The sequence below is a fragment of the Maniola hyperantus genome, chromosome 23 (genome assembly GCF_902806685.2).
Source record: "Maniola hyperantus chromosome 23, iAphHyp1.2, whole genome shotgun sequence".
In the NCBI taxonomy this organism is placed as follows: Eukaryota; Metazoa; Arthropoda; class Insecta; order Lepidoptera; family Nymphalidae; genus Maniola; species Maniola hyperantus.
Genome location: NC_048558.1, coordinates 4748734 through 4772682, shown reverse-complemented (window position 1 = coordinate 4772682; position 23949 = coordinate 4748734). Strand labels below are relative to the sequence as shown.

At 38.2% G+C, this 23949-nt stretch overlaps 3 protein-coding genes and 1 long non-coding RNA gene across 6 annotated transcripts in view; 3 read left to right on the top strand and 1 right to left on the bottom strand.

Moving 5' to 3' along the window:
- Positions 1–6235, top strand: part of LOC117993274 (dual specificity protein phosphatase CDC14C-like) — a 28986-nt gene extending 22751 nt beyond the window's left edge. The window contains exons 3-8 of the mRNA XM_034981030.2: positions 1231–1490; positions 1923–2129; positions 2642–2960; positions 3414–3552; positions 3817–4012; positions 4308–6235. Of these exons, the coding sequence (XP_034836921.1) occupies positions 1231–1490; positions 1923–2129; positions 2642–2960; positions 3414–3552; positions 3817–4012; positions 4308–5288 (2102 nt within the window). The 3' untranslated portion in view covers positions 5289–6235. The remainder of the gene's footprint in view (positions 1–1230; positions 1491–1922; positions 2130–2641; positions 2961–3413; positions 3553–3816; positions 4013–4307) is intronic.
- On the top strand, positions 6230–11608 carry LOC117993230 (uncharacterized). Of its 2 annotated transcripts, none has more exons than XM_034980981.2 (3): positions 6230–6640; positions 7024–8053; positions 9859–11608. In XM_034980981.2, exons 1-2 carry the CDS (start codon positions 6511–6513, stop codon positions 8037–8039), a joined length of 1146 nt encoding a protein of 381 aa, XP_034836872.1. In that variant the 5' UTR covers positions 6230–6510; the 3' UTR covers positions 8040–8053; positions 9859–11608. The 2 variants fall into 2 exon arrangements, with proteins under 2 accessions (XP_034836872.1, XP_069362735.1); XM_069506634.1 differs by having other exon boundaries at positions 11389–11605.
- A 3341-nt stretch (positions 11609–14949) lies between these two features.
- On the top strand, positions 14950–16883 carry LOC138404003 (uncharacterized). The gene is made up of 2 exons (XR_011238111.1): positions 14950–14995; positions 15137–16883. It is a non-coding gene; the product is annotated as an uncharacterized lncRNA (long non-coding RNA).
- An 87-nt stretch (positions 16884–16970) lies between these two features.
- LOC117993273 (fibrillin-2-like) overlaps positions 16971–23949 on the bottom strand; it is a 44439-nt gene continuing 37460 nt past the window's right edge. For both annotated transcript variants that reach the window (XM_034981028.2, XM_034981026.2), the window contains exons 16-25: positions 23096–23203; positions 22724–22846; positions 22057–22239; positions 21521–21669; positions 20839–21053; positions 20290–20441; positions 19696–19825; positions 19131–19251; positions 18367–18485; positions 16971–17954 (exon numbers count right to left, since the gene is read on the bottom strand). In XM_034981028.2, coding sequence (XP_034836919.1) covers positions 17792–17954; positions 18367–18485; positions 19131–19251; positions 19696–19825; positions 20290–20441; positions 20839–21053; positions 21521–21669; positions 22057–22239; positions 22724–22846; positions 23096–23203 — 1463 coding nt within the window. In that variant the 3' untranslated portion in view covers positions 16971–17791. The remainder of the gene's footprint in view (positions 17955–18366; positions 18486–19130; positions 19252–19695; positions 19826–20289; positions 20442–20838; positions 21054–21520; positions 21670–22056; positions 22240–22723; positions 22847–23095; positions 23204–23949) is intronic.

Sequence of the window (23949 nt, the reverse complement as noted above, 5' to 3'; positions counted from 1 at the left end):
CAACAGCGATCATATACCCAGACAAAACATAATACTGTTCACGGAATGGTCTTCATGCACTAATTGGTATTTATAACTTGACACTAATATCGTCGTATTGGGATTGTATCACATTCAGACACAACGTCTCATATTATACCAAAGCGTCTAAAATTTGACCGATTTTTGGAGTTTCGGTAGCTCGAATCGTTAATACTGTCTGTATCCACATTTCATACCGTCGCGGGAAAACGCTAGTTATAATTATTACGATCGTCAGCTATGACTGGGTAATAGGTATGAGGAATGCGAAGAAGAGAGGGCTTGTTTGAATAGTACAAAAATCAATTAAGTACCTATACGAGACATAGCCTTGTAATGAAGACCAATTGCTGTGGAACATGCAAACAGTACTGGTATTCAGTTTCAGTATAATTTTTCAATTGTATACAAAAGAGCTGGTAACAAGATTCTAGAATCGGATCGTTGGATAAACGTGAGTTTATGCGAGTTACTCGTGCGCGAAATGTGTTCTGTAATCTGTTTAAACCGTCGCCGTCGTCGGTCGACAATTTACTTTAAACCCTATAAGGGCAAGCCGACTGCGAACTAACCCTCCATTCCCACTCGTCGTTTGTCGCTCGATGTTCCATTGGCAGTACATTTCGACACAAAATCGGTTTCCGACAAGTGTGATTTTTTTTTTTTTTTTTAATTCAGATACAAGTTAGCCCTTGACTGCAATCTCACCTGGTGGTAAGTGATGATGCAGTCTAAGATGATAGCGGGCTAACCTGGAAGGGGTGTGGCAGTTTTTATTAAACCCATACCCCTTTGGTTTCTACACGGCATCGTACCGGAACGCTAAATCGCTTGGCGGCACGGCTTTGCCGGTACGGTGGTAACTAGCCACGGCCGAAGCCTCCCACCAGACCAGACCAGAAATTTAGAAATTATAAAATTCCAAACCCCTGCCAGGAATCGAACCCGGGACCTCCCACTATTAAGACCACAGCGCTCACCACTGCGCCAGGGAGGTCGTCAAATAAAATAGCTTCATATAAAATGTTCTGCCTAATGTCTGCTATAAGACCTACCTACCTACCAAATTTCATGATTTTAGGTCAACGGGAAGTACCCTGTAGGTTTACAGACAGATAGACAACAAAGTGATCCTATAAGAGTTCCGTTTTTCCTTTTGAGGTACGGAACCCTAAAAAAACTTTTTAACAGGCTTTTGTATTATTTCAGACAGATTATACTTCGCGACGCTCAAAACGGGATACAAGCCGAAACCGACGCGCAACAGCAAATACTTCCACATCGAGGATGACATCGTGTACGAAAACTTCTACTTCGACTTTGGACCTTATCACCTGTGCCATTTGTATCAATTTTGCAATAAGCTCACCGAGGAGTTGGAGAGGAATCCAAAGAAGAAGATCGTCTTCTACACCAGTAACAATGAGACCCTCAGACTCAACGCGGCATACCTTATTGGAAGCTATCAGGTAATATTTGTTTATTTGATAACTAGCTTATGCTCGCGACTTCGTCCCCTTGGACTACACACATTTCAAACCCCTATTTCACCCCCTTAGGGGTTGAATTTTCAAAAATCCTTTCTTAGCGGATGCCTAGGTCATAATAGCTATCTGCATGCCAAATTTGAGCCCGATCCGTCCAGTAGTTTGAGCTGTGTGTTGATAGTCAGTCAGCTTTTCCTTTATATAGATTTAAAAAAAAAAGAATATTAGCCATGTTAAATGACTAGTATTCCCCTTGACTCTCCAACTAAGCGTCAAGCTTGTGCTAGAAGAAGGTACGACAATAGTGCAACGGGTGGGTTTTGAACCATCGACCTTTTGGTTTCCAGTCCACTCCTTAACCCGTTGAGCTGGAGATATGTAATGGATCTTAGTTGATATGATTTTGTATTGTAGATAATATACCTGGGCGGGTCCCCGGCGGCGGTGTACAAGCAGCTGACAGAAGGGTCGTGGTCCCTGCTGAGTTTCCGAGACGCGTCGGGCGGGCCCCCGCTGTTCGATATATCCCTTTTGGACGTGCTGCACGGCATCAAGGTCGCTCACGATGCTAAGTTCTTCGACTTCGATCACTTCGATGCGGAGGAGTACTTGTTCTATGAGGTAAGTAATGGCGTAGGCTACATTGTTGGGCTTTTTGGTATGACTACAAAGTCAAAGTCTAAAGTCAAATATTTTATTCAAAATAGGTAATAAATTACGCTTTTTGATGGCAGGTTGTTGGATTTGTAAGATGATGTAGTGGTGATAATTTTTACGCGAACTTAAAACTAAAGCTACGAGGGTTCCAAACGCGCTCAGGTCTGAGAAGAGCCCACATTGTGTCATAGGTTGTAGGGATCAGAGTTATAGCCTTGAGTTCTGACAACTCTCCAGTTGCCAGGACTTAACAGTTGAATCTTTGGACATAATTAAGTATCTGAATCCAAATAGTGGATCCGAGACATGGTCTCTCATATGGGCCTCATAAAGAAGCTCAAGGTGACTCAGCGGGCGATGGAGAGAGCTATGCTAGGAGTTTCTCTACGTGATCAAATCAGAAATTAGGAGATCCGTAGGAGAACTAGAGCTCGTAGGAGAACGATAGTAGCCTATGAATGTATTATTTTTTCCAGAAAGTGGAAAATGGTGACTTGAATTGGGTCGTTCCCGGTAAAATGTTGGCCTTTTCGGGACCCCACCACCGATCAAGACTCGACCGAGGATACCCGCTGCACAGCCCAGAGCATTACCATGAATACTTTAGGAAACACCAAGTGACCACCATAGTGCGGCTTAACAAGAAGTCATATGACGCCAAGCAGTTTACAACGCATGGGTTTGAGCACAGGGAGCTGTTCTTTGTGGACGGCTCGGTGCCTTCGGACTTGATCGTCAATCGGTTCATTCGTATCGCTGAAGCCGCGAAGGGCGCCGTGGCTGTGCATTGTAAAGGTGAGCTGTCTTTGTCCTTCGCATACAAAATGTATTGACCTCTCACTCTAGTGGTTACTATAATGGGGCTCAACAAGAAGTCAGATGACGCCAAGCAGTTTACGACGCACGGGAGCATATTTATAGAGCTATATTGTTATCTTTATCGAGCGCTCGTAAAATGTAGATCTTTCTTGCACGTACTGATTAATGTAAGCGATTTAACGCAGTCCGAGAGTGCATTTGGCAACATGACATAGGTCTCTTGTAGGGCCTTCCCCACGCCACGGTCTTGCGCCGTCTGAATCCAGCGGCTCCCTGCGACTCGTCTGATGTCGTCCGTCCATCTAGTGGGGGTCTTCCAACGCTGCGTCTTCTGGTGCGAGGTCGCCATTCCAACACCAACCCTATATTACCGAGAACATGTTAGGGTGGAAAAGGTTTTATTAATTTTATTTTATTTTTGTTCAACAGCGGGCTTGGGTAGAACTGGTACTCTGATAGCGTGTTATATGATGAAGCATCACGGGTTTACAGCGCGGGAAGCCATCGCCTGGCTACGGGTGTGTCGACCCGGTTCTGTCATCGGACATCAACAGTGGTTTCTTGAGAAGTAAGTATAGAGAAATGCTTGTATAGTTCTTGCATTTCACGAGGGCGAGTGGCTTATGCTTGTGTTAAGTTGTATAGGTATAAGTAAGGTACAGTAAACGTGTGCGTTTGCGAGCGCTTGCTCGCGACTGATTGGTCCGACATGCACAGAATTGTCTGATTTTCACGCATGTTTTGATCTTTAATTTTCAAAATATGTATATCACTATTTAAGTCAAGTAAGTTTATTCTATAACCTAATTTATTAAAAGTTATTTTTTTCCAGTATCCAGCCTCGTATGCATGCACTAGGTGAGGCGTACCGGCGTCGTTTCAACATAACCTCGTTCCCTGTCTTCACTCGGGGTATCTACAGCGACCTGCCGCCGGAGCCACTCGCACTCAACACGAAGGAGACGGAAGACAGTAACAAGCCCGTATCCCTGCAGACCATACTTAATAGTAGCAAGAACGCCAATAAGGTATGTTGTACCAGACCCTCGCTTCGACATAACCTCGTCCCCCGTCTTCACTCAGGGTATCTACAGCGACATGCCTCTGGAGCCCCTCGCACTCAACACCAAGAAGTTTCCCTAGGTGGTAGCTACGTTTATGCATTAGAGTAAGGCAGTAGCAGATTATGTGCATCTGGTCTGGCATAGTCTGCAGATATCTCTTGTGGAGCTTGTGTACAATGTACATGTATCTCTTTTCTAGTGTATTTTATGCTACGTCTGTGACTCAACTTAAAACTCAATGGGCATTTATTTGTTACAGTTGGACAATGCAAACGTCCTAAATGCCAACGAAACTGACTCTGAAAACAACGTCACATCAGTCATCGGCAAATACAAGACGACCCCCACGCCGATGCTGCCGACCAAAACTGTGTTCACGCCAAAAATTAACTACATGATGCCAACCAATAACATCAGGAACGCGAACAATACCAACCTGAAGCCTCAGCCGAGGATGATGAACGCTGCGTTAAAGTCTCACTACGCAGCCAAGACTTCGACGTTCCCGCCAACACGCAGTGCCAACTCCCAAGCCAAGCTCGCAGCGGCCAAGGCGCCTTTTACAGGTAAGAACAGCTTTCACGGTCAACGGGCCAACCTCGCGCGAACGACGCTCGCCTACACCCATGGCAGCAGCCCAATAAAAACGTTCACCAGGAAAGCCAACACGGTATCAAAGATACCCGGCGACACCAGCGTAGTCACCACGCTCACCAACGTCACATCAACCCTCTCAGCTCTCACAGAAAACTGCCATTTAAACGGCAAAAACCGACTACCCTCCGAACCTAACCTCAAAGCGGTCACTCAAAATAAAGCAACAGCGACCAACGTGAATTCTCGAAAGAAATTAATCGTTCGGTCGAACTCGAGTTCTCGCAAAAAGCTTCCGAAAAGCCTTCCCAAAAGCGGCCTCGAGTCATCCCAAGATTTATCTTCCAGCGATACGAATATCACAAATATATCCGCGGACTCACTCGAGACACCGTTCCGGTTTAGACGGAAACGTGACAAATCTAAAACTCCCGAGCCGATGGACTGTATATCGAATTCTGTCATCACAGCTGATGTCACCCCAGATAATTTCGAGGAGACTAGTAACTCACAAGGGAATAAGCTTTATAAAATTAAGGCGTTAAGAAAAAAATGCCCCGCGTTCGGGGTCGGGTTATTAAAAAAAGACGGCGTCCAAACTCGGTCGAGTAGTTGCGCGAGCAGCTCGACCGTCAAGAAGAAATGATCTCCGACAAAACAAGAGATTAGGCAACTGTTCGCACGTTATAGAGTTTTTAATAGATGTTTAGCGTGCATAGCACACGTCGTATAACTTGTTGATGGATTTGTTTAGGTGCTAAACTAATGTCTTTCGACTGACTCGATTTACACTAAACTCATATCAAACGCTTGTACAGTACTACCGCTTTTATAAGTTACGCTGATGTACCTGCGCAGATATTTTTGAATAGCGCTAAAATATCTCAGCCAATCATAGCGTGCGTCCGTACGCGCCATGTTTTTTTTTGTAAGCGAGACAGCATGAGTCTCTGTTCTTCTATTTAAAATCTTAACGTCCAGCAATAAGGTCTGTATTTCATTGGTATACATTCGGTTTTAGTCGGTGTTAGGTTGTGCTTTTCTGCGCAATCGAAATTTGCCGTTGCGACTTATAAAAGTGGTATTATATAGTACTGTACTGTAACATTATAGGCTGTATAAATTGGATGTCTAAACAAATTGATCAACTATTGTGATAAGTGTATAGGTGTTTTTTCTTAGACCCCATGATGAGCCTAATTGTTTATAATGATTGTAACATTGTTTAAATGTCATAATAATATGGTCGATTAGTAAAAGGAAAATTCTTCAAACTGAAATTTTGTTGTCACAATTAAATTCTATCGACCGCAATAGTACAGTTAGAGACAAAAGTGTTAGAACATTATTTTATTTTACAAGAATGAAGACCACCTTTAGTGTCCTAAGAAAAATATTTTTGTAATTTTTAAATTACTATGTAACTATATTAAATGCCATTTTAGTTTAGCTTTTATTGAGCTTCCTGTTGTTTAATTATTATATTGATTTATAAGTTTCCATTTTAATATAGAAATATAGATCAACTATAAAGTTGTACAATATAATATTTTGTTTGCAATACTGATGTGTAGGTAAAATTATGTCTATAATACAAAATTATGCTTCACAAGCTTCATTCTAGCGATTTGGGGTTTTACTTATTGTAGCAACACTTTCTAGCCACCGGCCTTCACGTTATTTGTAGTAGGGAAAAAATAATTTACGTATGGTATCACTATTGTGTTCGCCATCTTGTAGACATCCCTGCATTGACTCATTAACATTTTCGTGCTCGAGGCCTTCGCACGCAGAATTATTTTTCAAAATTTATATTATAATATTAGGGTTTTTGAAGCAGTTTTTCAAGATTATAAAGAAGTTTCATCATGGGAAAACGGAAAGCACAGGAAGAGGAGGCAAAAATTAGGAAGAAAATAAGAAAATTGGAAAAGAAATTGGCACCAACAAGAAGACGTATAATGCGTTTACCTTCCAGCTCAAGTGACGAAAACAACGGTAAGTATCATTCGCAATAATTGCGACATTAAACAATACTATGATGCGAGACTCCGCTTTGGGTTTTCTCCTTCATTTTTACACCTTTATGAATATGATGCGAGACTCCGCTATGGGTTTACTCCTTCATAATTACGCCATTACACTATAATATGATGCGAGACTCCGCTATGGGTTTACTCCTTCATTTTTACGCCTTTTATGAATACTATGATGCGAGATTCCACCTTGGGTTTGCTCCATCAAATTTAAGTTTTACAAGCTCTTACTTTATTTACTTACCCACTTCATAATAATTTTTATTTTTCATTTGAAGTGGGTACCCACCTTACTTTTGGTTTTAACAAAAGAAGAAATAGAAAACGTTTCGTACGTTTTTTCAGATGTCAATCAGTCGGAGAATGACGCATTATGTGATCCTTTGTCGGTTTATTTTGACACCACGGCCGTACATGACGATGAACGTCCAGATATCGTGTCAGCGACGGCATTACCTGGAACAGCTGTCGAAACGACAGTTTTGCAAGACGGTGGTGCCGATTCTGCAGTCGCAGGTCTGGAGGGAAGTACTGACCCTGAACTAGATGGTTCAATTCTTTCATTGTTGGGTGACGCCCCTGAGAATAATAGTGAATTAGGACTACCTATACATAGGGATATTGCCACTAGGTGGCAGGAGATTTTGCAGAAGGGTTTAAAAGAAGACATTAAAAAAGACCTAATCAAATTATATCCTATACCTAATAATTTAGAAATATTGATACCGCCAATCCTAAATCCCGAAGTAAAGGCAGCATTAACAGAGCCTCTAGTGAAACGAGATTTCGCTATATTTCACAGACAGAAGCAGACCGGGATAGCATTGTCTGCTCTTGGCAAATCGGTAGACTCGATAGTAAACGATCCCGATAAGAATTTACAAAATATTGAAATAAAATCAGCCTTATTAAGACCGATTAGCGATGCCTGTCGCATTTTATGCGACTTATATCAACTTGAAACCAAGAGGAGAAGAACACATATCATAAATTCAATAAATAATAAGATGAAAGACATAGTTATGGACACAGTACCAGGGAAGTATCTTTTTGGTGACAATATATCAGAAAAACTCAAGACAGCCCAGGGTATTAATAGATCTGGGCAGATTTTAAAGGTCATACCAAATAAGACACCCTTCTCTAATTCAAACAAGAATACTATGACAGCTACACCTAGCAATGTCAAGTCTTTAAACCAGAGGACCCCGTATCGGAAAACAGCTGCACGTTCTTATATGGGGAAACAACGACTGCAGGATCGTGCAGCACCAGCAACGGTGGCAACAAGCAGCCGCCAGCGACACTACCGCCGCAGCCCGCCGCCGCCCCCTCGACGTCAGAGACAGCAGCGCTATTGAACAGTAACGACGAGGTACGTTATGCAGGGCGATTGTCTTGCTTCTCTCAACAGTGGGAAAATATAACTAGCGACCCGCTTATATTAGGCTGGTTAGACGGTTATGAAATTCCATTTATTTCTACGCCTAGTCGTGGTGATATACCGTATACTATTTCACATTCAAACCAGGAATTACTGGAATTTAATAAATGTATACAAAAATTATTGAATATCAATGCAATTTCGGAATGTAATCATGAGAAAGAGGAATTTGTCTCTAGTGTCTTTTTAGTGCCGAAACCTAATGGAGAGAAACGGTTTATTTTGAATTTAAAATGTTTAAATAAGTTTATTAAAACAGAACATTTTAAATTAGAAGATTATCGTACTGCAACCAAAATTATGTTTCCAGGTTGTTTCATGGCTTCTATTGACCTGAAAGATGCCTATTACTTATTGCCGATTCATGTATCATATAGAAAATATTTAAAGTTCAAATTTAATGATACACTTTATGCATATAATTGTTTACCGTTCGGGCTGGCGACGGCACCTTATGTTTTTACAAAATTATTGAAACCAGTAATGGAGTACTTCAGGTCAAATAATATACTAACAGTTATTTATCTAGATGACATAATGATTTTTGGTAAATCATATTTAGAGTGCAATAAAAATATTTTATTTATTAAAAACACGCTCGAAAATTTGGGATTTATAATAAATTATGAAAAGAGTTGCTTAACACCTAAAAGAGAATGTAAATATTTAGGTTTCATATTTAACTCTCAAAAGATGGTATTGAAACTACCCGAAGAGAAGAGGCTTAAGATTCAAAAATTAATTTTGAAATTCTTAAATACAGAAATATGTAGTTTACGTAATTATGCTAGATTTGTTGGTATGTTGATATCAGTCTGCCCTGCTATAGATTATTCCTGGTTATATACCAAGATTTTTGAAAGATTTAAATTTTTATGTTTAGTGGAAAATCCTTCATATGATCAGATCGTAAAACTTCCAAATACATTGCATGAGGATTTGTTATGGTGGTTAAGACACATAATGAACGATTATGCTAAAGTACGAACTCATCATTATGGGTGTGAAATATTCTCAGACGCCTCTCTTACGGGATGGGGAGCATACTGTAATAAGAATAAAGTCTATGGTTTTTGGACCGAGGAGGAAAGAATGCAACATATAAACTTATTAGAACTTAAAGCAGCTTTCTTTGCTTTAAAGGTCTATGCTAAACATCTTACTAATACGGAGATTCTTTTACGTATAGATAATACTACAGCTATAGCATGTATTAATAAGATGGGTAGCGTACAGTATGCACACCTGGAAAAAATTACTCGTCAAATTTGGCAATGGTGTGAACATAGAAAAATTTTCATATTTGCATCATATATCAGCTCCAAAGACAATGTGGAAGCAGACGCAATGTCTAGAATGAAATTCCAAGAGACAGAATGGGAACTTGCAGACTATGCCTTTCAGGAAATTATTCTGTCACTAAAACAACCTAGCATTGATTTGTTTGCTTCTAGAAATAATAAAAAATGTCCCATTTATGTTTCCTGGAAGCCAGATCCTGAAGCTTGGGCAATTGATGCTTTCACATTGTCATGGACTCATCTTAATTTTTATGCTTTTCCTCCTTTTTCCATGGTATTAAAAATGATACGAAAAATTATAGATGATAAAGCTGAAGGTATTGTTGTAATACCAAATTGGAAAACACAGCCTTGGTATCCATTATATAAAAAGATCAAAATCTCTAAGGAAATATACTTTCGCCCAAATAAAGAATTGCTCGTATCTCCTTTCAGAATTCATCACAATCTGCACAGTTCACTAGAACTGATTGCCGTGAGATTGTCAGGGAGACACTACTAGGACGACAACTTTCCTCAAGATCTGTGGATATCATGCTATCATCATTGACGGATAGTACGTACAAGCAATATGATGGCTGTATTAAATCATGGTTTAAGTATTGTGAGGTTAAAAACATATGCTATCATTCTGCATCTATTCCGGAAATAATACATTACCTTAGTCAACTTTTTGATCAGGGAGTACGATATGGCACTATTAACTCGCATAAAGCAGCAATTAGTTTGTTAATGGGAAATTCCATAGATGATAATAGGATAAAAAGATTCATGAAGGGAGTATATAGGTTACGACCTCCCACACCTAAATATGATATAGTGTGGGAACCTAATATTGTTTTAAATTATTTAAGCCAATTCTGGCCCAACCATACATTAAGTTTAGAAGATTTGTCAAAGAAAACAGTCACACTTATTGCTTTAGTAACAGCTCATCGTGTCCAGACCATCTCCCTTATCAAAATCAGTAATGTTGTTATAAACCAGGGTGGTGAAGTTATTATTAAAATACCGGATCTTATAAAGACTTCTGGACTTAACACAAATCAACCTGTATTAAGACTCCCTTTCTTCACTCCCCAGCCTGAGATTTGTCCAGCATTAAGCATCATTGCTTATTTGAATAAAACTGCACCTTTACGTGTAAATAACCAAGAACGATTATTCTTAAGTTATAAAAGACCTCATCAGGAGGTTTCATCTCAGACTATAAGTCATTGGATAAAGTTCATTTTGGGTAAAAGTGGCGTTGATATATCGATTTTCAGCGCGCATAGCACTCGCCATGCATCTACTTCATCTGCCAATAGAATTGGAGTCAGTGTTGATGTTATAAAAAAGACAGCTGGTTGGAGTGAATCATCGGGAGTTTTTGCAAAATTCTATAATAAGGAGATTGTTAACGATCAAAATTCATTTGCTCGATCCATTCTTACGAACAATAATAATAATTGTGATTAAATTAAGTAATCTGTTTGTAATGTAGTTATAAGACCTGAAACTTTACTTTATCATGGTTTTTTTTTTTTTTTTTGTGATCATAAAATCAATGATTATTTCACTTCTATGAAGAAAATCAATAAAAATAATATATAATAAGATACTTTTTAGTGTGTCATTTTATACCACACAGGGACCGTCGTTCCTACCTATTTCTTTAATGTATTATTTTTACTATGAACAGCTATAAACATCTACAATAAGTAAAACCCCAAATCGCTAGAATGAAGCTTGTGAAGCATAATTTATGATCAAACGAACTTACCTGTAAGTGAAGTTCGATCCAAATTATGCGAGCAAGCTTCATTCGACGCGATTTGGGAGAACCCACCCTAATCTAGTAATGATAAAATATAATACGCATGATCGTATTTGACCCTCCCTATGCATACATACCTACATACGTCATGTAAAAATAATAACATCATAAATAGGTATTGCCCCAGGGTATTATTTTATTTTCAGGTACCTAACTAGCTTTAAACTAATGAGTCAATGCAGGGATGTCTACAAGATGGCGAACACAATAGTGATACCATACGTAAATTATTTTTTCCCTACTACAAATAACGTGAAGGCCGGTGGCTAGAAAGTGTTGCTACAATAAGTAAAACCCCAAATCGCGTCGAATGAAGCTTGCTCGCATAATTTGGATCGAACTTCACTTACAGGTAAGTTCGTTTGATCATAAAGTTGCTAAGATTTTAAATGTTTACTTCTTTATATTGCTTTATTGACATTTTATTATAAAAAGTATAAATTATTTTGCATAAATGACAGTTAAAGTTACTCTTGTTTGTAAGTTTCACGCAAAATTGCAGAATTCAATTCGTTATTATGTTTGATGAAACGTATCACATATTTTATCACAGAAAAATTACGCAATATTTAGGATATTAAAAGTTTTGTTTGTACAAAATTTCTAATTTAATTCTTTGAGTGTGGTCGAAAAATATTCCAAAATACCTATTGTCACAAAAAATACTAGTGTTTTTAATGTGATAAGGAAAAAATGCAATTTAGTCTATTTATAATTGTTTTATTTTTAATTGTTGTATACTCGCGACATGAGATTTCTATAATATTATAGTTGCACTGTGAAGTACAGTCGAGGTGATATTTGTAAGTGTTTAAGATGAATTGTTTTTTAAAAACCTATTATAAATATAGATAAAAAGTCTTATATTTATGATTATATTTTAGTAAAGAAATATCATAGCACACAAGAGCGAGACAAAGGTCACCTACATTTATTTATTTTAATATAAAAATTAGCAATATCAGTTTTTACCTCGACTGTAGAAATCACATTAAACGTTTTATTTGTAGACATGTTGAATAAAGTTGATCGCATACTACAACACGATCTGCAAGGCGCATTTTTTAGTACTACAATTCCCGATTCTCTTGTACACAATCTCTAAACTAAACTAAATTAACAGGTCTAAATCTAGTGCCATCCTTTTCCGCAAGCAACATTATGAAAGGGATAGCAATAGATTTAGATGTGCCATTATAGTTTAGTTTAGAGATTGTGCACAACGGAATTAGCCACAATGTCTTATTTTATCTGCACCATTAGTCGCGACGCAGAAAGCATACTTTTGACTTGAATCTTTCGCATGTTTAGTTATGCTATAGCGTACTTTGACTGCTCAGAATTTATTTAGAGTTAAAACGAAACAGATTATGGTAACTAGGTAAGATACATAAATTAGTTTAGCTTTAACTCTAATTAAACTCTAAGCAAAGACATGAAAGTAAGCTTTATTCCAGCCTAAAAGCGGTTACGCATTCATCCGATCCGAGTCCGTGAAAATACTGATTTAAAAAACTCGGAACGAATTCAGATATTGCTTATGCACTAATCCGATCTCTGATCGTAATCTAAGCTAGTTAGTGGACATCTTTGACATATTTCTACGTCATATGTCCGATTTGAATCAAAGGTATGTCCGAGATATTCTTACGGATGACGGAGAGAACTCTGATTTAGTGCGTATTCTACCATTCAAATAGTTGTACGACTACGTCTGAACGTATTTTCACGGACTCGGATCGGATGAGTGTGTGATCGCTCTTAGAGTTAAAACGAGACAATGTTTATATATTAGCAAAGACAAAGAACCCTAGATCTGAGCCTAAATACTGAAAAATGCGTTGCCTAAGGTTTTCGCGGCCGTATGCGATCATCATAAACACGAATTTATAGCGTCATATCAATTTGTATTGTACACTCAGTGATTCCAACTTGCCTCAACTAATTATTGTGTACATAGTATGAAATTTTAGACTCCGCTAATTGTTGTGAAGACTGTTGTCTATGCCATTTTTATTGTAATATTGAATAATCGTTGTTTACGCGACTGTACTTGCAATTTTATTTTATAACTGTACGACCCTGTTCATACGTCTTTTGCATCGCACGTTTTTTGCGGGATAGTTATCGCCGGTAAAGACGAGGTCCCCGATTTCTAACGTCACTCGGATGTGGGTCTTGGTGACATACAAACTAAGCAAGTCAACCAACCCATTCGTCCCAAGTAATCCTAAGCCGTGCTCCGAGCCTCACAGGAGGTGCCCTTAGGAAGAGGTTGCCCGCAATCACTCCAATTATTTCTTCGAGCCCTAGGCGTCATCTCTTCTGGTGGCGCTGTAGCGGCCAGTAGGGTCTACGCAGCATACTCAATCCGAAACTAAAAAATAGTGTGGCATATATTAAGTATACTCGAACCTTTCACAAGTTGTTTGTACTGCAAAAAACGTACACAGTTTTAACCGTGTGAATCGTTCTAAAGTCTGTACGTGTTCGGTAAGATTTGTCCTGCAAAAAAACGTGTGGTGTTAATGCCGTGTGAACGGGATCCTATTCATTGTTTTTTGTTATGTCGGTATATTATCAATATCATTTATCACCCTGTGCAAATTCTAATAGTTACAGCTTAACAGGTCATGCTAATATACACTCACACTTTTATAATGTTATTAACTTATCAATATACTTATTATTTTGCAAGTGAAGTTTGTCTGTTGTTAAGCTGTGTCTTAATTAGCATTTGGAAAGGGTAATAAAGTAGAAAAATCTGTACTAAATTTTTTATTTTCACCAAAAATCAGCATACGTACATAATCAACCCCCATTGTAACAAAAGGTTTTAAAAATAATTATTTTAAGTTTACCTTGTAATAAGTTCCTATATTTGCGGTTGTATTAATAAACTTGCAAAGTAATATATTACGATAAAATTGTAAGTACAGCTAGGTTGCCTCTCTAATTGCTCGATTTTTTCATAACTTTCATTTTTTAACAATTTTTCAGTATAACAGAGATACCCAACCTCCTTTCAATGCTGAGTAATATGTTGTTGTTTTTTTCATAAAACTGGTAAAAATCGAACAATAAAAGGCAACCTTAAAATATAAATGCTTAGAGGCAGCTGTTCAATATAAGATTGTTTTATTCAAAATATTATTAGATAGTTAACGCTTGGGTTCGTTTAGGAATACGTTGGAAATGGGTTGAATCTGCATTTCGCTGCATTTGGCTAGATATTCTTTAGGCAAACATGCTGTTCAAAATAATACTTCTGCTCCAGTAAAAGTATGGTCTGCTTCTGAGGTTTTTGTCGAACTCCCAAACGAGCGCGACAAAATATGGCTCGGGGAAATTTGTCTCATGCCGTAGTGTGCCTTATTGAGGCAAGTCTAAGCACGTATAGTACCCGGCAGGAAATATTGTACATCGACCTTTAGAAAGAGAAAGCGGTATGAGACAACGCTCTACGAAGCTGAAATCTCCTTGTAAAGGTCGAAGTACAATATTTCCTGCCGGCTACTGTAGTTAGTTGCTATAGTAGCGGGTAACAGTGTTATAGTATACCTAGTGTTAGTAGTACGTGTACGAAATACGCTTTTATCTTATTTTGATATTATTTTTTGCAAGTGATTGCTTTTTTGTAATTTTTATGCTATTATTTCAACTAAGCCGTCGTCTCACAATGAGGCCGATTCTCGTGTACACAATGAGGCCGATTCTCTTGTACACAATCTCTAAACTAAACTAAATTAAGAGGTCGAAATCTAGTTGCTATCCTTTTCCGCAAGCAACGTTATGAAAGGGATAGCAATAGATTTAGACGTGCCATTTTAGTTTAGTTTAGAGTTTGTGTACAAAGGAATTAGCCCCAATATCTTAACTAAACTAAATTAACAGGTCTAAATCTAGTGCTATCCTTTTCCGCAAGCAACATTATGAAAGGGATAGCAATAGATTTAGATGTGCCATTTTAGTTTAGTTTAGAGATTGTGTGCAACGGAATTAGCCACAATGTTTGACACGTTTACAATGTTACCCGTGACGACCTTTTAAAAGCCTTACAAGGTTGCCAGATTCCAACAATACTTCTATTTCAAGTCAGGTTCTAAATTGGTTTAAAAAAACAAATATCTAGCTAAATGCAGCCATTACGAGGTTGATTTTAATATTCTATTATTTAATATTTTTTATAAATAATTGTTTTATTGTATCACTCGTAAGTTTTTATTTTATATTATTATAATATAGGTATATTTTTAAATATTTTGTATATATCTTTATATAATTTTTATACGAATACCTACTAACCGAATGGTTGAAATATAAATTCTAAGCATGTTTTTGCGTTGATTTAGTCCATTGCATGTTGTACTAAATAACCTCTCTTAAAACGTTTTTAACCAGGTGTTAAAAGTTTGATGATCAATTTGGCATCAGTTCAAATCATAACCTTGGATTAACAAGATTACTGATGTTAATCAAAAGTAATCTAAACGCGCATTAGCAATTTGCGGGACTTATGATCCATACATCACAGTCAATTTTGATTTGATTCCATATTAAGGCCGACCGCATATTATCAACAAGTGTAAATTAAAAATTTAAATCACCCCCCACAGGTCAAAGGTTACCATAATATTGCATTGTTTACTCTATCCATGCAAAGAAGTTATATAGGCTCTCTCTGTTACGTAATACCATACAAATGACAGAGACAAAAATTTCAGTGGTCATTAACCATTTTGATCCACCAGACACCAACCAATCTCAAACATGTTTTCAAAAAACATTCGAAATTCAATTCGAAAACATAGTTTCATTTGTGATTGGCTGGTGACGCCCACTGAGATTTCTGTCTCTGTCACTTGTATGAGTTTTCGTAACAGAGAATTATCGTTCGTTAATTAACGCCTAAAGCTGCGTTCACATCAATCAAAAAATTGCGTCGAGTTTTAAACAGGAATGCGGTGTAAATATTTTCGCCGCAATCTCCGATAGCGTATTTATGTTTATTATGGGCTCAGGAATTTTATACGAATTATTTTATAGTATGTGTCATTTTTATAATTTGGTGCGATGCGAAACGTAAGGGATAAGGGACCAGTTTGTTATCTGCGCGGGGTAATTCGTGTGTTGTGTAGATAATATAATTTTAAAGTTATATTTCGTTGTGATCCTGAGATCTAATCAGTTACTAATTGTTAATAAGTAAATTCCTAAGGTATGTGTATATAAATTAAGCGACACCATAATTTGTGAGACCTGCTACAAGACGACAGGCGAATTATGTTGTTTTAAATAATATTGAAATGATTTTGACATCTAATTATTTCTTTGAAGTTATAAATTTCCATTCAGAAAACTTTTCTGAACGTACCATCGATTATTAAGCTAAACATTTTCGGTAGATTTAAAAGACCGTTTAGTTTTTTCAATTTGATTGTAACTTAACTTTGATCCAAAGTAGCTCTTTAAAGGTCGAATACTGAAACGTGTTGTAATACTTAAGGGGGTCTTTAATATTAAGTCACTGATTTTAGAAGCTCTTAGGTTTTAAAATACCTTTTAGTATACGGCCGATGACATTGTGGTGTAACAAAACGCTTGTGCTTAATAAAAAATATAAGAAACTATATTGCGATTATTTCAATTGTTTCATTTTGGAGCTCCGCAAGGTAGTACCTCTGATCCCAATGTATTCCTCATTCACATTAATGACAAAAACAATGAGTATAAGTAAAAATTTTTTTATTTAATAAAAATTTTACTTCACAATAAATATTATATTACATTTGATATAAAGGAATTCTTAAACAACAAGTAACGTAACAGTTTAAGTTAAGTTTATACTTAAGTAAGTGCATTTACTTAAAAATATATCTTAAGAAAAGTACTTTGTACATGATTTCCTTTGATATGGGTAGCTCTCCCATAGCAAAATGATAGTTGCTTTCGATATACCTAAATTATATTACTACTAATGTAGGTAATTCTACTGCAGCAGTGTTTTGGTCTGGTCTTAAAGCACCTTAAATTTTTGGTAAAGTTCTGATTTTTAGAAAATATCAACTACTTTAATCATACCTTTATTGACATGGTTTCTATCCTCTAGGTCTTTCTTTACCACTATAAGGGTGCGTGCCAACTAAAGCGCAGCAGAGCAGTGAGGTGCTTAGTTGACCAATCAGAATTTTGAGAGATTACGTGTTAATTATTTTATCACGTCCTAGTTTTAGTAATATGTATGCTCTACTGGACACGTTTCTGCTTCAGTGGAAAGGCAGCCTAAATCAAGCCCTTGAAACCATGCTTGTTATGTCACAATTACAAGAATTGCATTTTTGTATAGATATCTATTTTGCAAGAATGTTCCTCTAAAGGTGGATTTAGACCAAACGAGCGAATGCTCGTTCTATCTCTACTCTGTCAAACTCTCTTTGGATAAACAAACCGAACATTGTTCTGCCTATGATTAATCCAAAGAGAATTTTACATAGTAGGATAGAGCGAGTGGAGTAGAATAGACAATTTCTAAATCTGAAGGTAGATCACTTAAAACTCGTATTCTGACACAATAACCACGAGCCTGGCGACGGCGCTTCCGGCGAACTGCGTGCGCTGGTACAACGACATCGTCAGCTCCAACTCTGCAACTTGTGGCCCGTCCAGCGAACACTGCAGGGAAACCACGCAGATGTGGCCCGTGGGACGCATGCTGAAAATATAATTATCTCTAAGATTATCTTATTTGCACTGGAGAAATCATCATCTCACAGTCTACAAAAAGGCTTTTGTCATTTTAAGAAGTGATCTGCATTCCCTACCTAGGTATGTAATGTGGAAAACCATAATTATTATTCAAGTCTCGTTCTTGTTGGAACATTGGTAAAAATATCAAATAACTTTCAGAACATGCATTCTCATCTTCTAAAAGTTATTTGATTCGTATCTAAACCTATCTAAAGTTTCAACAACGTAAAACTTACTCTTGTACCTACCTACCTACTCACTATGATGTGCCATATGTTTAACATTCTTAATATGCATCATATTGCACAGGCATATTCTAAGTGTACCTACCTAATGTTGTACCTATACAAGACAGGGCTTTAGATTTAAATAATTACCCGAAGCAGCTGACGTCAGCCGGCTGCACGCCGGGCGAGGCCTTCACGCTGAGCATCCTCATCTCGAAGTGCACCACCGAGTCACGCCATGCCGGGCCTTGCATCGAGAACAGATCCACCTGCATTGGACGACAACGACGGTTATAAACGGTTGTTTTTTAGCAATATTTTTTTAGGTCAGCGGGGTGATTCGCTAACTCAGAGTTCAACACTGAATGATAGCCACCGAGCTCATTTGACATCAATTTTTAATCCATTGAAAATTTTCTTCGGAAAATTAGTTTATTATCTCTCAGTGAAGCAGAAATATAGAAACAAACAACGTCAAACGAGCTCGGTCGGTGCCTATCATTCAGTGTTAAACACTAAGCGAATGCATGTGCAGAGTTAGGTTGGCGGTATTATAGGCGCATTTGAGCAAGTTAGGCAATAGATGTCGTGTTTGCTCTTGTGTGGTTTTGTTATCATATAAATTCTTGAGCTTCCATAATTGCGCAAACAGGGATTTTTTTGTATAAAGGCATGTAACTCGATCTCTCCCAGAAGCTGCTATTCATGCCCATACCTTGCTGTTTTTTTGACAGAGGCGATCGCAGAAATTTCGGCAGTCGTTCGAGTTATAGGAACCGCGGGCCTGAATGTCTTCGGTGAGTTGTCAGTTGACACCTTATCTCGAAGTTATTATGAGTTCAACGCGCAAAAATTAACAATAAAATGAATCGCACCATAATAGTAGGTACCTAGGCCGTAAAAAGTATACTCACACTTCCCGTGGGCAGGAACAGATGTGAAACGAAGGTGATGAAGTTATAGCTGTAGGCGCTGGGCTGATGCAGGCACGACCAGTCCGACACCGGGCAGGAGCGCTGGATACGCGTGCACTTGCTACAAACATCAAAAACATGTTAAAAACTTAGAAAATAGAAGGTATAGGTTAGATTGGATGCATGCACCCAACAGAAAGAGAAGGATTTTTTACAAATGGTTCTAAATCGTCATTGAGACAGTTTAAAAAAAATTGCTATTTTTAACCTTGTCTGACACTGTCAAATTCTTCAGTTTTTTGTATTGTATGATCTACTTAGTTAAGTATAAGTAGTTCTTGCATTTCACGAAGGCGAGTGGCTCATGCTTGTGTTTAAGTCGTATCGGTATAAGGTAGGTACAGTAAACGAGTGCGTTTACGAGCGCTTGCTCGCGACTGATTGGTCCGACATGCACGCACACTTACGCAATGCCCATGTACTATACGACGTAACCACTAGTAAAGTTCACTCGCCTTCGTGAATTGCAAGAACTGTACCTATATGCCTTAAATTAATAACTTACTGTCTCCCTTCAAGGCGATACCCGATGGGGCAGTCAATTTTGTGGCAGTGGTACCCGCCCTGTGTATTCTGGCACACTTGACCCTCTTCTTGGCCGCACTTTGCTTCACCGTTTTCACACTCGTTAATATCTGTAGCAACATTAATTAATTAGTCTTCTACACTAACATAAATTTTACTATAGTCCGTACAAAATAACTCCTTACGCGTCATTTTAACTACCTATCCAAATATCAGCTAGAGACCTACAGTACGCGGCAGAAAGTAATGTACATCGGCCTTTAGAATGACATTTCGGCTTTGTAGAGCGTTGTCCCTGTCACTCATACCTATATGACGTTTTTCAGTCTCAACGACAGGACATCACTCTTCAAATCTGCTATCTCCTTCTAAAAGTCATTACTGTCGGTACATTACATTACTTTCGGCCGGGTACTGTACGTTTGGACTTTGCATGTCTTTTTGAAACACAAAAAATGATGTGATTTTTTTCCTAAGTAGGTAAGTCCATCCGCGATTCCACAGTGAGGCAGCGTGGTGTTGAGCTCATATCACTATGACTATCAGACTTTGGCCCAGGTTTGGGATATCTCACCTATACAAGTCCGCTTATCATCTGCAAGACGATATCCAGAAGGGCACGAACAGCGGTAGGAACCAGCCACATTCACACACCGACCACCGCAGAGCCGGCCGCGGGATCTGGACCGACTGAACTCCTCACATTCATCGATGTCTACACATGTCCTGTAAACAATGTCATATGAATCACTTTAAAAGGGTGGTCTACATCGTTCATGCAAAGTTCTATTTGATGCAATTAAGCAGAATAAATTATTAAGAGTTGCACTTCCTGGACAATCTGGTAAATGGATGAAAACTACGATGAAAAGAGACAAAGTAAGTAAAATAACATGAATTCTTGTAACGTCTATACTATTAAGTAGGCTGCATAAATTATGTTACACTAAGCAAATCACCAAAACGCAAGGCCCCAAATAACGGTTGGATAATAGGGCACCAAATTAGTAAACCATTAGGACAAGTATATGTGACGTCGAACATAACACTTTCTCACTCCCAAAGGACGTAGCCACAACAAGCTTGCAATAGAGTTTGCAAAGCACTGGGGTAAAAGACTTGCCTATTATCCTTGTGTAATCTGTATCCCTTGTCACAATAGCACCGGTATCCTCCCCAGGCGTTGGCGCATCTCTGTTCACATATAGTCGGCGTCTCCGCACATTCGTCCACGTCCACGCACACCTTGTCGTTCGAAGGTGCGTTGCGGAAACCTTCCGAACACTCGCATTTAAACGACCCGACTGTGTTCACACATCGCGCGTTGTATGAGCATGTCTGTAATAGTTCAAAATTTATTTTAGGGTTCCATTAATCAAATTGAAAAATGAATCCTCAGAGCGATAAAAATCTGAGCTTTTTAAAATCTGACAGTCATCGCAGATTTTTATGATTTGACAAGTCATGAACAGCACGTAATTTTCTACTTTGCAATGAAAAAGTGACCAAGCAACGCATTGTATGAAGTGCAAAGACTTCTAATGGACGCGATTTTATCTCTTGGCTGATACGAGAGTAGCTAGACCACACTTTAAGTAACTCACTTTATTTAAAGTTAGGTATCTGAAAGTAAAGTCTGAGCAAAATATAAATACGTTCTATAAGATCGAACTTAGACGACAGACCGGCTCGTCACCAGCTGCAAATGAATTGACTTTTAAAGACTTAATTTAAAAATGCTTTCTTTTTTGTGGGCTTTGTTAACAATTCCATAATTTATTCTAGTCAAATTCATGGTCCCTTACATTGCCATAGCTACATTCGTCGATATCTTCGCAGTTCTTGCCGATATTTCTGTGCCCGGGCGGGCACTGACATGAGAAGCCGCCGTAGAAGTTCTCACAGCGCTGCTGTGGTCCACATTCTGAGACGTTCCGTTCGCATTCGTCGATATCTAGATCCAACCGATGAAATGGTGAATAAAGTGTGAGCAAAAATTTATTTATGGCCTTTGTATCAATAAAATAGCCTGTAAGCTTTCGCTTCGGTTCATCATTATATTCAAAGGCTAATAAGTAGAACCCTAGTAACCCTTAGAAGACTTTTGTTTCCAAGTAAGTAGGTAAACTTACACTCAAGTCTGATATTGGTAGGAAATGTAAATTATATTAGTTCTTGGGGCTTATGCGAAAGAATTCTAAGGGCTTATGCGAAAAAATAAAGAGACCCATCCCAATAATATTATCGCAGGAAATGCCTACCTACAAGTACGTGATTAAAGGAAAGAGATCTCGATCTTCTGAAATGAGAAATGCGTCGTAAAGAGATCTAAGAGGCTTACCTAAGCATATCCTGTCTGGAGTTAGTTTATACCCCCACGGGCAGGTGGTGACGATCGCTCCGGAGTCGTGAAGCCGTGTGTATGTGGGCCTCAAGTACCGGGGGCCATTTTGACCGTACTGTGCACCCACTGTGATCACTGTTGAATCTGGGCTTAACGACGGTGATGATGGTTCGCGATAAGCTAGAAGGAAACCAGATATTTATACTTAGTAGTGGTTTTCATATTTGAATGCCCCCGTCTCTTACTTAGGTATTTAGATCTATATAGCTTTATCAAAGTTCAAAAGCTCAAAATGCAAAATTAGATTTAATTGGTCTTGATTGAATTGATTTAACAGAGATAGAAGTGCAGTTCTAGTCAGTTCTTGGTACATTAATGAACATACCGAAAAATCTCGTATTTCATCTAACTTCTCTCCCTTCTATTAAGAGATGTCGATAACAGGTCTATACCTTCTCGTCATTCCAATACATCTTGTTTTGTAAATGTTAGGGTATTATTAGGATCTGTTCATCTCATCGTTTCGGATTCGACATCATTTTTAGGAGGGTTCAGACCACAGATTAGAGAAGTTCTCTAATCTGTGGAAACCCTATTATTGTGTTTTAGCTATCGTACACTAAGCAGAGATTGGTTATCTACTATTCCAGAATTTAGTTCTTACTGTGTGTAGGCGTGGCTGCTTCACGACACCTCTGGCTGCACACACAGCGGTATCCCCCTTCTGTATTGACGCAGTCTTCCGTGGCCGCGCAATTTGCTCTCATTGTAGCACATTCGTCGATATCTGAAAATAGACTTTTATTTATTCTATACAGTATGATGATAGCAGCCTATCGCCGTCTGCGCTGATCTAGAACTTAGAATAAGACTAAATTACTAATATAAGTTGAATTCCCACGATTTTCAGCTGTGCAGCGAATGGCAATCAAATGTAGGAGCGCGTATGGAGCCGAGTTCAGCCGACTTGTCTCTGGCGCTAACTGATAGTTTGTCTTTTATTTAGGTACACGTGATAATAGATTTAACTACTCACCGATACACTTTCTGCGGCTGTGGCTGTAAATGTATCCAAGCTCGCAGTTTGGCGGAGGATTGTAGTGTCCACGACTGGGCTGATGCCACCATTCTGGCGTCGTTGACGCTATGAAAGAAGCATCTATCTTAGCCAACATCTGTAGAGCGCACTTTGACTTTGCTCAGAGTTAAAATGAGACAGATTTATGAAGAGATTTATATACTTAGAGATATAACTTTCGTTTCAAGTAATCTATTTAAAGCCTGAGCAATAAGTCAAAGTGCGCTCTATTATACTGCCGTCCTCAAGCTAAAACGTCGTTAACCAACATTTGGCCAAATTTGACTTTTTAACGCTATCTTACTTAGAATTTTTTTTTCTATCGACCAATCTAACCGGTATTTTCCTAGCTGCTGTAGTTTTTGAAATAGCAATATGAAGAACGTCGTTAAATAACTACCTGTTCATATGATAACAACACTTAAACGCATTTAACTGACATTTGCCAGTCTAAAATGTCTCAAAGCTGGTTTTTTTCTTAAATTCCTTAACTAAAATGTCTTTAAAGTCACTATACTTATTTTTAAATTAAGTTTTTCTCCAAAATTATGGTGCACTATTCCATAACTTAAATGTCTTTTAACGAAAATGCTAGACTAAAATGTCTTTAATGACACATAAACGCGTTACAGTTAGTGATATTTTGCAAAAAAATATTGTTTCCTATCCTAAAATAACTCTATCCCGCAATACATAACTTTAATGTCTCTAACTATTCCCGCATCTCGCGAGGTTGTGACTTTCTTCTTCTTGCAATGCCGTCTCCTATCGGAGGTTGGCAATCATTAGAGCTATCTGCACCTTGGACACTG